The sequence below is a fragment of the Medicago sativa genome, chromosome 7 (genome assembly GCF_051527215.1).
Source record: "Medicago sativa cultivar Bolivia chromosome 7, Bolivia_mono, whole genome shotgun sequence".
NCBI classification, from domain to species: Eukaryota; Viridiplantae; Streptophyta; class Magnoliopsida; order Fabales; family Fabaceae; genus Medicago; species Medicago sativa.
The window spans coordinates 93,941,862-93,956,083 of record NC_140755.1 but is presented as its reverse complement, the minus strand read 5'-3'; the positions used below and the strand labels follow the sequence as shown (position 1 = coordinate 93,956,083).

At 32.2% G+C, this 14,222-nt stretch overlaps 1 protein-coding gene across 1 annotated transcript; it reads right to left on the bottom strand.

The window, feature by feature from the left end:
• Positions 1–1,919: 1,919 nt before the first annotated feature.
• Positions 1,920–4,508, bottom strand: LOC146910491 (zinc finger protein JACKDAW-like). Its single transcript, XM_085726118.1, has 3 exons — positions 3,959–4,508; positions 3,458–3,854; positions 1,920–2,739 (listed from the first exon to the last, which is right to left on the bottom strand). Exons 1-3 carry the CDS (start codon positions 4,086–4,088, stop codon positions 2,046–2,048), a joined length of 1,221 nt encoding a protein of 406 aa, XP_085582244.1. The 5' UTR covers positions 4,089–4,508; the 3' UTR covers positions 1,920–2,045.
• Positions 4,509–14,222: the final 9,714 nt, after the last annotated feature.

Sequence of the window (14,222 nt, the reverse complement as noted above, 5' to 3'; positions counted from 1 at the left end):
TACTGTCTTGTAATGAGAGATAGTCTTGCATAGACACAAGCAATTAGGCACAAAATTTAGGCGCACACACATAAATAAAAAAAGGGTATTGTTAACCAGTGTCCTAAAGGCAATGGTTAAGAAGTTCATAAGTAGAAATTTTGTCTTGGAAATGTAAGTTGTTACAATTGACCAAGTAATAATTACACCACTTTTTTATTAAAAACTTACTTATTTTGGTTGATTAATCATTGCCTTTAGGGCACTGGTTAACATTCTCCATAAAAAAAAATTAAAGATAAATAAAACAGTCACATCAATTAACATCACTTCACTCCTTTTCTTTTTAATTTTTTCAATTTTATGTGTGTGTGCCTAACATGTAATATTTGGTCCTGTGCCTAACCAAGTATTTCTCCTTGTAATGATAGCAAAAGCTCATATATACACATCGAATTGAATGACTAGAGTAAAACCACTAAATCCTTCGTTTCAAATTTACCAATAAAAAATTATTTTCATTAAATTTTACAAGCAAAAATGTTTTATATTTGAACAAAAAATGTCACATGTATTAAACATTGTTTTAAGCATGCATGGAAACGGTTAATTGCTTTCTTTTGATTTTTTTTAATCAACAAATATTATTAAGGATTAAATATATTTTTAGTCTCTAAAAAATTATGAGTTTTGAAGTTTAGACCTTGTTAAATTTTAATGGTAATTTTAGTCCTCCATAATATCATAATTTATAAGAATAGTCCTTATTTTAAAAATTGTTTACAAAAACTGGGTACTTATAGTCTTCCAAAATAAATACAAATAGAGACTAAAAATTAATAAATTTTTTATTGAAACTAAATTTAAAAGCTTGTAATTTTATAGAAACTAAAAACATATTTGATAATACCATACCCATACAAAACGTATGGAGTGGACTAAACAAAATGATACACACACCAAAAAACACTCATCTTATCTGTCATTATTTTAATCTTTCTCTTGTTAAATACAACAAAATACACTAAAATCACGATAATTTTTCCACCAGAAAATGACTGAATCCAAATCTAGCTAGATTATGGCTACATAAAACTATACTCATATGTAGTATTTGATGCTCGTCAAAAAGGAAATCAATCAAGATACTTAAAATTATTATCTCCTCATCGATTTTACTACATAAAACTATACCGTTAGATTTTGCGAGAGAACTTTTGCTTTCTAGATTTAGGATTTTTTTTATAAAAAAGATTATACTAATATATATTTTTTTTAGGGATTTATACTAATTTATATGTCCTCAGATTCTCTTAAAATAGTAAAAAGTTTATTAAAAATGAGAGTTGCTAATAGTAATGGCAGTACTTTTTGTTCTGCTAGCAACACCACGGTTTGACCATGACCCATATTTTCACCGATGGTCAACAATAAAGAGTTTTTATTTGAAAAGGAAAAATAAATAGTTTATTCTATCCTTAAAAAAAAAAGATTACCTATTAAATTATACTTCATCCGTTTCAAAATGAGTGTCGCTTTAGTCAATTGCACACAGATTAATGAATAGAATGAAATAATCATCATTAGACATAACATTTTTACTAAACTACCTTTACTTTATAAGAAAAAGACAAACTTAAAGTTGCGTTGAAAATTGTGTGAGAGAAAAGTTGGAGTATTTATTGAAAGTAAAGTTGGAAGAAAAAAATTAAAGTTGTATTGGAAATGTAAAGTTATATTCATTTTAAAACAAAATATTTTGTCTAAAACGACACACATTTTAAAACGGAGGTAGTAAATTTTTTTATCCTAATCCTATGTGAAACATAACTTTTGATTCTCGAATTATCTGTTTTCTCCCACTTGTTTCAAGTAAGAGAAGCCAAAAACGATAACAACGTTAAGACAGAACAACAAAACCAACAACTACTATGCACAACTCGAGAAATTCAGCACCTTTTTCATTCATCTCGAACATGCAGTGGGTCCCACTACTATCACAAACATTATCTATTCACATGCAGTTCCAAAAATATCAATATAGTCAACACTTAATTAAGGACTAATTAATTTTCATTGATGCACCCAGCATTGAATTGATTTAAACTCATCATCGATGAACTTATGGAAGCAAACTTTGCTAGCTCTTGAGGTAGAAATTGATGGTTACTCACTCCAAGAAAATCTCTAAACCCACTAGAATTACCAACCATAGCTGCACTAGTACTACTACTTGGATCAAAATTCTCATGCTGCTTCATTTTCTGATTAATGACCATATTAACCTCATCATGGTTTTGGTTTAAACTCGTTGTTTGTGTAGAGGATGAACTCATTACACCAAAACTTCCACTAAAAATGGAAGGATTAGTAGTGCTTCTTGTTGAACCAATTTGAGCTGCTTTCTGAAGAAGTGCAGTAGCTGACATTGGAGTGTTAGTTTGAGCCATTTGCACAACATCAGAAAAACCTGATGAAACATGATCAAGTGAATGTGGATGATGATTAATCTGTTGATTTTCTTGGTTCAACCACAGTGACAAGTTTGGTCTTTGCTCATGAAATCCTGCATGTGGACTAAATTGTTGAAGACTTTGAAGTCCTTGAGATGATATCAATCCATGTGACAAACTAGTTTGTGTGTTCATCATATTTGACGACTCTTCATTCTGGAAATTTAGAGTTGTAGGAGATGAGTGTCTTGCACTTTCTACAGCTAATGCGTCACAGAAAGCTCTATGTGTAATAAAGCTATCCTTCCTGTGCAGTAAAATGTACCATTAGAAACCTAATCATTTACACTATGCAGTAGTACTAGAATAAACAAGCACTACTCGGAATTTAAATACTCCATAACCATATATAGGCAAAAAAAATAGTACTACAATTTGATGGACAATATAAGTAAAATCGAACTACTTTCACCATTATAATTTAATGCTATTATTATTATTATCAAAATATCCTTTAACGAAACAAGTTTTTATACAAGTTCAAATAAAAAGATATGGTAGTCTAGGAAATGCAATAGTAACATTTTTAAGTCAACAAAACATTATAGTTTGAGATATACCTTAACAACTTTTCTTAATTTGTGAATAATTAAATTCAGAGGAAGTATGCATTAAATTCAAACATAATGCAAATGCATGATAGAAGTATAACTAAATGAAAAGAAAAATAGCTTTTTATTTTGACTTGTAAAAAAAAAAAAAAAACAGTTTTTTCATCCACATCGAAAACAAAAGATTTACAGAAACTTTTTGTTCATAAAAAATCAGTATGAATGAATTGCATGGTTAAAATTGGTTTAACTGGTAATAATACACTCATATCTTGCAAGAACGTAAGTTTAAATTTGACTGCCGATGTAAAAATTTGTTAATAAATTTGTCCTGACTTTTGTCTTTGAAACTAAGTCACCAAAATCTTTTGATATTGAAAATTAAAAATGAAAAAAATTAATGAATTAAATTACCTAGAGAAGAGTGTACCACAGTCACACTTATATTCTCTAGTACCACAAGTTTTAGTGTGAGCTTTCCAATCAGATTGAACTGCATATTTCTTGGAACACTTATCACACTTCCATTTCTTCTCACCATGTTTTCTGCTAAAATGTTTCTTTATTCCGGTGAGGTCACCCAAGGCCCTGGCCGCATCATGGTGGACACAGGTCTTCTCCGGGCAGATGTATACCTTTTTCCTTGGTTCTTTGTTGGACCTTTGCTTTAGCTTCCATGGTAGGTTGTGACCTCTTCTATGAAGCTGAAGATTCTGATCTCTTTGGAATCCTTTGTTGCATATTTCGCAGATGAATCGGTTCGTCGCCATTAGAGTCTTTGGAGAAAGAGCAATGACTTCGGCATCCGGATCTGTAGTATTTCAATCCAAATTCAAAACATATTTGAAAAAATATATATAGCAAAAATACTTTATTTATTAAATATTAAAAGGAAAAAAGTTTAATTAATATTACCTGGTGTTCCTGGTAGATTTCTCTTCTTCTTGCTGGTTTGTGGTGGATTAGGGTTAGGGTTTGTGTTTTGAAGTTTGTCAAAACCTCCGGTGGAAGAGGATAGTGAAAAGGGGTCACCAAGAATATTCATTTGTGAGCAGAAGAAATTAAAACAGCTAAATTTCAAAGGTTTTCACAAAGTACCAGGTGAAAACAAAGGCTTATTGGAGTAACTAAACTAAAGCTAAGAAATCAACAAAAATTATTTTGGAGGGTACCTAAATGCTGTAAAAGAGACTGGCCTTGGCGGGATATAAGTGATTATTCTGTTAAAAGACAAGAAAAAGTGGCCATATAGTTTATGGGGTTGTGCATGAGCTAATTGTTATAGCTGGTGATCTATTTGCTTTCTATTGATTTCACTTACACTTGCATATATGTGAAAGATAAAACCAAAAGTTCTTATAGTAATAAAGTAGAGAATATAATATGTCAGCTTTTAACCTCATCTCTCTCCTTGGTCACATGCCTGGTCTCTTTAGTCTTTACTCGATAGATATATTTTCAGGAGAAAACAGTACGACCCCATGACTTGATTATAAATAAACAAAACTACTATACATTTACTAAACAAATTAGTCAAGCATAATTAATTTTATTGATCTCACAAAAGAATAAAAAAATTAGGAGTGGTACAATTTCTTTGTTTTCAAAGTTTATCTTTTGAGAGAAAAGTACTCCCTCCATTCCTTTTCTTTTGATGTTTTAGAACTTCAACTATATTCCAAAACTTTTGATGTTTTAGTGAATTTATTATTGTTTTCTCAAGTTTACCCTTGTTGAAAAACACAATAAACTATTAAAATAGTTAAGACCTTTGGTTTATCACATGTGAATTTAATGATAAATAAGGACATTTAAGTAAAAAACACACAAATATTTATATACTTTAATTACTCCTTAAAACTTGTGTCAAGAACTAAAACATCAAAAGAAAAGGAATGGAGGGAGTAGTTAATATTTGCATAACAATATTTATTGTGTATTGCAAAAAAAGATATTAACATAATTAGGAGAATGTTTATAAAGAAATAAATAACGGACTTGAATCTTTTAGAGATGTAGCACAATTGTGAGATTTTTTTAATAGATCAAGAATAAAATTTGCCCAATTTAAATAAACTAATCCGAAAACAAATATAAATATCCGGGGAAAATAACATATATAGTACCAATAGTTTTTTTAAGGATATATAGTACCAATAATTGTAACATGTTTCCTTTCAAAAAAATATTAATAGTTGTAATATGTTTAATTGATTTATTCACTATTTTTAATCCATTGATTTTAGGTGAAGAAGTTGTCTTGATAATTCAAAGTTCTAATAAAATAAGTAAGTAATTTTTTTTAACAAACTAAAATGATATATATATATATATATATATATATATAATCAGAAGTGAATCACAAGGTGTGCAAAAGGTGAAACAACCAAGAGTATTTACAACAAGATGAGCCACAACAAAAAAGGAACCAACAAAAACAGTAAACTAGTGGAGACCCATACACAAGAGGGGATGTTTCCACCAATCATGATAACTGTAACTGAAATCCGCCTGTTTTGATTTTAACCAAAAGAATGAATTCAGCTTGACTTTTTCTAGGAGAATAGAAGGAGCTGAATCCGCATTATTGAAGACTCGGTTATTCCCCTCCTTCCATATCACCCAAACAGAAGCAAACCAAATCACCCTAAGGTGAAAATGAGTAAATCTAGGAAGACCAGCCATATAAATAAATTGTAAAAAATGATGTCTAAGCTCACCACCAAGGACCGACGAGATGCCTAACCAATGTAACACAAGATAACATTGAGAACTAAACGTAACACAATCCAAAAACATATGCTTTGATGTTTCCAAATTACCGCAAGCTGTCGAACACACCGTGTCAGTTGCTGGAATGATCCTCCGTCTTGCCAAATTATCTTTAGTAGGCAATCTATCGCGAAGGAGACGCCACACAAACAATGACACCTTTAAGGGAATAAGCCTATGCCAAACATCATAAACCAAATTACGATCGACATTTGTTCTTGTGGTAGAAATAAAATGATATGCTTCTCAAACCGAATAGCCATGTATAGGGTCAGGTAACCACCTCCAGGTATCATGAATTGTATCATGCAAAACAACATTGTGTAACATGACAGAGCACTCCCCCACACTTTCCTCCTCCCACGCCAACAGACGACGTCTCCACTCCCACGCCCTCCCCCAACATGGCAACCTAACCTATCCATTCTTACTCCTTTCATTCTTAACTATAACATCTTTTTCAAACATTTATTTGTCCCTACGACTCTTTTTAAAATTCAATATAAATTAATAATTTCTTTAGAAAAATGCAATATATTTAAAGTACTATTGAAAATTGTATATTTATGTTTTTATCATATGATATCAATGTATAATTGAAACATAGTAGTGGTGATTGTTGTTGAAATTTCTTGTGATAAAAGGAGGAAGTATTTTTTTGGTTGTGATGTTTAATGGTATCCTAAAAGAGAACTGTCAGCCTCAGCCATAAATTTTGAATGGGCCACCACAAAGACACACATTCTCTCTCTTTTGCAGACACACATACAAATTTACGATAAATTTTCTCAGAACAAATACAACCAACCAAGTCCAGCACAACACACATTACCACTCTGCATTTCGTCACATGTAGAGCACAAACTCCAACTAGCTAGTACTTTGAAAAAATTTCAAAGACTTAATTAATGGGTCTTGTTGAACTTATGCTCCAAGCACATAAGTTTTTTTTTTTTTTAACAAGCTCCAAGCACATAAGTTAAAGAACTTAAAAATATAAATTTTACATTGATAAATGCAATCTTTATACTCTTAATAATTAAATATGTAATTTATTAGGATGTGCTCTTAGAACATAAATTAACATTTTCTTTAAGGGTCTTGTTAACGAGTGCTTCCGGGACACTCTTTAAGCATCCTAAATTTAGTACTTATTCTTTTAAAAAGTTAATTATTTTAATTTTCAATGCATTCAATACACAATTTTTCATTAGAAACTTACCATTTAAAGTGCTTAAAGAGTGCCCTAAAAGACAAAGTTAACATTTCCCTTAATTAAAGTTGGTCTATCTATTTTTTTTAAATTAATTTTGTCTATCTATACACCAAACGTTAACGAGAAGAAGTAAATAAAGTTGCATCATTGGTCATGTGTACACGTTGAAAAGTGAATCGTAGTACTAGCACTGTTTGTACATAAAAAGGTTAAAATAACGACGGTGTTCTTGAATACGAGGGGTAACAGAAAAGCTACTTACCTTTATTAGCTAGTATTGAATGATTAAGCCATAATTACAGTGAAGGTTCCTTTTTAGCATGCGAGACACTGTAACAGATTGTAGGTCAGCGTCAGAGGAGCATTCATGCACACACAGTGACAGTGTTATGGTGGACCAATCTTTTCCCAATGCAAGACTGATAGGACCGTCCGTGATACTCTGTCTCTGTCATAGTCTTCGTGAGGGTCCCAAAATTGAACTCTCTGGGTCCCTGCTTCACTGTCCTAATATACTCCCTCTGATCACTATTATAAACAAAAATCGACTTTTTAGATTCATTGAATGAGTGATGTATGTAGCCATTAATATAGACCACATACATCATTTATTTAATGAATCTAAAAAGTAGTTTTTTGCTTATAATAGTGACCGGAAAGAGTATTTTTTGTACTAAAAATGTCTCTTTTACTCTTATTTTTGCACAAAATTTTCTAATATTTTTATAAAGATAATTTTTGTAACAATTAGAGTATATCTCTTGTATTTATATTGTATTCTTATTCTTTTCACCTTCTTTATCGCTATTATTTAGCTCTCAAAAGAATAATTAAAAATTATTTTAAAATAGTTGTACAAATATCATTTCTCTTGTGAAATATATAAATAAAATATAATCCTCTTTCAAAAATCTAATAACACCATCGCTTTAAAATGTGTGTTTTTATATTTCAAAACTAATATTTACTCTTCTTTGAGTATACTACCTCCGTCCCGGTATAATTGACCTACTTTGATTTTTCACACAGATTAAGAAAAGTGTATAAATAAAGGGGAAAGTGAAATATATTGTATTGGGAATGATAAAAATAGTAGTATTATTTAGTGTTATATTGTATTGGGAATGATGAAAGTTGTATTGAAAATTGAAATGAATCAGTTATTTTGGGACACTTTTTTTTAGAAAATGGGTCAATTATTCCGGGACGGAGGGAGTAAGATTTTTTTTTTGTCTAGTTTTAAGTTTTAGATTTTGATAATCTACTTCATTTGATTCACCACACTCTTTCCCTCGCTTTTTTTGAATGAAAAATATTAGTGTGTTGATTGTTATGTTAATTTTTTCTCTTTGTCATGACTTGAATCTTGAACCTTCAACTTTGTAACCTTTAACTCAAATTGGTTGAACTACCAAACTTCTAGTTTAGTTTCGTTTTACCCCCCAATAGGTTTTTCGGCTTAAGTATTCTCAATGAGGTGGTTGATTTTGTAATTCTTTATTGTTTTTGTTTTAGCCTAGTCCTCCAAGTTTGGTTCTCTTTTTTGTTATTTTAAAAAAAAAATCAATTTTGATATCCGTATTTTCACCATTTTACAAAATTGATCTCTCTATTTTAAAATTTCAAAGGTTTGGCCCTTTCATCAAATATTTGATTTAAAATATGGTGATATGACATGTTTTAAATGAAGAGTTTTTTAGAAATTTTCTTATGATTTCATCAATGTTGGTATTTTTCCATCATCATATCATATACCATGTCATTTTAAATATATCAATCACTAAATTTTTTTTAGTTTAAAATATGATGAAGGAACCAAAATTGTCAGATTTCAAAATAGGAGGGCCAAATCCACAAAATGTGAACTAAAATTACAATTAAGCTTACATTTGCTAAGTTGGATGTCGTAATCGAAATTCGAACCCCGCTCCTCGACTTATAATTATATGTGATAATTTTTTTCAAAACAAATTATAATTTGAGATGGAACTTTTGTGCATTAAAAACATATAATTATTTATTTGCGAGCATAAAGTAGTTGGGTTTGTAAATGTGTGGGAAGTGATCATACGGATGAAGAAAAATACCATCTAGTCTAGGTTAGATCGTGAGAAGCCCCAGATAGTTAAAACAAAAACAATTGAATTGGATCTATTACGTAATAGGTCGGTCAAAATTGAGCTGAATTAATGTTTAAATTCCCATTAGGTGAGTATCTTAGAAATCTAACTAAGCTAGTTGTTGAACATCAACACAGCCAAAAAAGGATTAAAATTATGTGGATTTTAAAATGGAGATCAAGCTAAAAGGAAGGATGGTCACTGATCCTCCTATAATTTAATTGTACTTAACGTGCTAGCTGTGTTTATTTGTGCATATTAGTGTATGGTAAAAGCTCATCTCACCTACTTTGTTGCAATGATAGTCAACTGGTCTATAAAAGGGCCAAAGTCGATGAGGATGTGCGTATCTATAAACACTACCAGTACCCTGCTTCATTAATATTTTAATCATATGTGGAAGAAAACTAAACATGCTTTTGAGTATGTGGTCCACATATTAACCATACAATTTAGAAGTAGTTATAACATATACACATAATCGAGTCAACTTATGAGTCAAACAAGTCATTACATGATACTAAGTTGAAGTTATTTGGTTAATAAACTTAATTTTTAATTTAAGTTAACATTATTTGGTTCATGAAACAAATTTAACAAACCAATTATCGTAGAGTTTCGAAATATATTTAAATTGGTTTGGTTGATTGTCATGTTTAAATTATTCTCTTGGCTTGGTACGTGGTCAATCTATGTTGTCTAGCTATAATCAATTATCGATGACCATGAGGTTATAAAATGTCTCATCACTCATTCTACACTTGGTAGTGGTTATGCAATCCAAAATTGATGGGTTATTGATTTTCCATTTGACATGCATTTAATTTGAGGAAAATACTTGATCGGACATAAGACGACACAAGATTTGGATATATACATAAAAATACCTATCATTTAATTTATTTAAATCTGTCAAAAAAAATTAATTTATTTAAAAAATACAAATAATTTGATTATTTTCTTTCAACTTCTATTTTTCATTTTTGCGAGTGTCTACAAATACCGTCAACACACAAGAGTTTCTCTTAATTAAAAAAACATTTAAATAATGAAATGAATCATATATTTTTTTTTTGTCATATGAGAAAATGAAAACTAAGAAGAAGAAAACAAAGGAAAATACACCTCTAGAAAGGAAACACCTAACGTATCAGCCAAAAGGCGTTAGGCTAACCCTGTGAAACCCCGATACTTCAAAATGGATGACGTATCGTATCTCCTGTGTATCCTGCACCGATACCTGCCCGATACTTCCCGATACGTATCAGGAGAGTATCCGAAGATTAAATTTTATTTTTTTGAAAAATAATTATCCGATATTTCCCGATACGTATCAGGAAAGTATCCGATAATTATCCTGCCCTGATACCTGTGTCAATACTTCCCAATTAATGTTAACTAAAATAACTTAACTCTTGAGTATAATGCTTCTTTTTTGGATCGATATATTATAGCACTAACAATGTTCCTTTTGGATATAATATAACACTTATGATGCTCTTTTTGGGATATATTGTGTATGTAATTGACTAATCATCACTCTCTTAATCGTCAATATTATTTATATTTATGTTGATGTGCTATGAGCCTATGACTGGTTTCTTTTGTTTGTTAATATATTTGCATATTAAAAAAATGGTTATAATTATATTGTACATTTAATTATATAATTTTTTTTATTAACGTATCCCAGCCGTATCGTATCTTGATTTTTGAAATTTTCCCGTATCAGCGTATCGGTGCAGTATCGTATCCGTATCGTATCTTGTATCCGGGCTTCACAACCCCATGACAAGAATAAAAAGAAAAGTGACTTCAGTGTTTTTTCTTAAAAGAAATAAGAAAGATAAATATTAAATTGGTGCTTTAAAAGATAAATAAACAAGGAGGTTCCTTGTGCATCAAATGGAATAAGAAAATCAACTTCACCACATCCACAATATAAAAGAAAAAAAAATGAAGCCTTTGTACTCTGTCTGTGCCTCTCAATTTTAAATTGTAGATGTTACTTTTATTCATTTATTTAATCTCAAAATTATCATATGCAGGGGAAATATAGATTAATTTGCTTATCTAAGACCATCCACAACATAACACGCTAAATTGAATGCTTAAATTGAATTCATATGTCCACATCACTCATTTTATCGTAATACTTAATGAACACCAATTTTCTCCAACCCAACACCTTAAAAGAAATTATTAAATAGGTCCAATAAATAATTTTATATCATTACATTTCAACAAAATTTATTTATTTTATTAAGATTTATTAAATGGGATCCATGAAAAATGAAGAGAGAGATGATGCTTCCAGAGCCACCCTTCTTCATAACCACCCATGTATTATACTCCACAATAGGGGTGTCTATTTAATATGGTGCTAAATAGACGAATCACCCATCATTGTGGATGGTCTAACAGAATGTAATTACTTTTGAAGTTGACATTGTTTTTACATGTGAAAGTTGCATCGGTTGAAAGAAGTAATTTCTCTGTATTGAATTTTTTTGAGAGGTTCACTCTATTGAATTTTGTAACGAATTGAGTGTCCATGAGCATAAACTTTTGAATGACTGTCTGATCACATACATGAAGAATATGTTTGATAGTGTTGAAAATCAAGAGGAAAAAAATATATATTACAACACTTTTAAAATATGAACTAAGTAGAGAACAATTATAATTCATAGATGTTAGGTATTTTTAGTTATACAGTGCTATACTTTTTTTTTTAAAGGACTGCCAAACTTTTTGTAATCTCCAATATTTTACTTAATAACAATGATTTTTTTTAAAAGAAAAGACGCTTATAGCATTTCATTAATAATAATAATAGATTCAATACATTGTAGGATTGCATAATAAATAGTGGGAATAGCTAAGGAAATGGCTTCTCTTGCTAAGGCATGAGCCGCCATATTCGCTTGTCACCTAATAAACTCGACCCTAGAGTTTCTGAAGGAAGAGAAAAATTGCTCTCGACTCTCATCAATAATATTGCCAAATTCTGTGATATCTGTCATTCGGGAGTGGAAAGCATCTCTCGTTATTTTAGAATCAAGCTCGAAATATATGTTGTCGAATTGCATGTCTTGCATCCATTGAATGGCATGATAAAGACCCAAAGCTTCGCCAACAGCTATCGGATAAACTTGATCGAAAGGCATCACTTTAGCTAAAACAAAAGTTCCAGAATCATCCCGAAGACACATTCCGATACCTGTCCGTTGGAATTGTTCAGAGAAAGACGCGTCAATATTGCATTTGAACCTCCCCTACTAGCCGGAAACCATTGCGGGATAGCAGGTCTAGTTGGGGAATTTTGGGGCTGCACACTATGTTGCAACGTGTTAGCAGCCTGCTGCTGCTCTACGACCTCCTGCAGAGGCGCAGTTTGGCTCATTAGATTTACTTCCTGCCAGTCATCAATTAGATATTGCGCCCTGTCAACCACTTGTGCACTACTCTCTGTTACGTTCTCCCAAATCTTGAGGTTCTGATGCTTCCACAAGCTCCAACAAATTGCTGCAATGCATTGTTGAATGTTCGTAGGCAGGTTCTGAAGCATATGGAAGATGAAATTGACAGCAGAATCTGTGGATGTGGCAGCATGTTGAACATCAGACCACACACCAGCAGCATTCCAAACTTGAATGGCAAATCGACACTCAAACAACAAATGATTTAAATCCTTATAATCAGAACCACAACTTGCACAATTCGTCGGGCACGAAACTCCTTTGTTTTGCAAGCGAACTCTAGTCGATAAACATCCCCGACACATACGCCATAACAGATTTTTAACTTTTAGTGGAACCTTCAAGCGCCAAATGTTATTCCAACTACCCGGACGGTGGAGATGTGAAACATCCACTAGTTCTTCCACGCATAAACGATAAGCACTTCGCACTGTATAGCAACCATTCCTTTCTGCTTTCCAGATAAGACGATCTTGATGTACTTGATCATACAAAGGTGTGCTAAAAATGGCATCAACTATGTCATTACTAAAAACTTGTCGAACTAGAGGCACATTCCACCGCTTACCATGCTCAGATATCAAACTTTGGACTTTGAAATCACGAACATAGAAGCCTCCCGTGATGCTGCCATTGATAGACTCACCATTTGACAACCATGGTGCGTCAAGAATAGGGATTGACCCACCAGAACCGATACCCCATCTTGCTCCGCCACGAACAATGAAACGAGCTCGTAAGATACTACGCCAAACATAACTCGGGTTGTGACCAATTGTGGCAGTGAGAAAGGATTTAGATGGAAAATATCTAGTCTTGAAAATACGCGTGACAAGAGAATTAGGCTCTGAAAGAAATTTCCACCCTTGCTTTCCCAACATCGCAAGATTGAAAACCGAAAGATCCTTGAACCCCATTCCACCATGGGACTTATGCATGGATAACTTTTCCCAACTTAACAAGTTAATACCCCGATGTGTAGATCTGCCATGCCCCTACCAAAACGAATTCATCATCCTTTCGATAGTGGTGATAAGCGTAGTAGGTAATTGAAAAAGGCTCATAACATAAGACGGAATGGCTTGTAGAACAGATTTAATCATAACCTCCCGCCCTGCCTTTGAGAGGCACTTGCTACTCCAGGAATTTATCCTTTGCCACACACGGTCCTTAATATAAGCAAAGATGGCCGTCCTATTTCGTCCTATCATGGAAGGCATACCTAGATATTTACCAGTGCCCAAAACAGCTCGAACCCCCAAAATATTGGTGATACTATCCTTCAGAGCATCTGTCACATTTCTACTATAGAAGACTTCAGACTTTGGCAAGCTAATTACTTGACCGGATGCCGCCTCATAAATGTTAAGAATATTTTTTATGATGTGTGCCTGACTTTCCTCTGCTTTAAAGAAAAGAAAACAGTCGTCAACAAACAGGAGGTGAGAAACTGGTGGTGCCCCACGACAAATGATTGTTCCAGGAATAACATCACGCTCCTCAGCATCCCTAATTAGTGAAGAAAGGCCCTCCGCACAAATAATAAAGAGATATGAGGAAAGTGGATCCCCTTGTCTAAGGCCACGCCC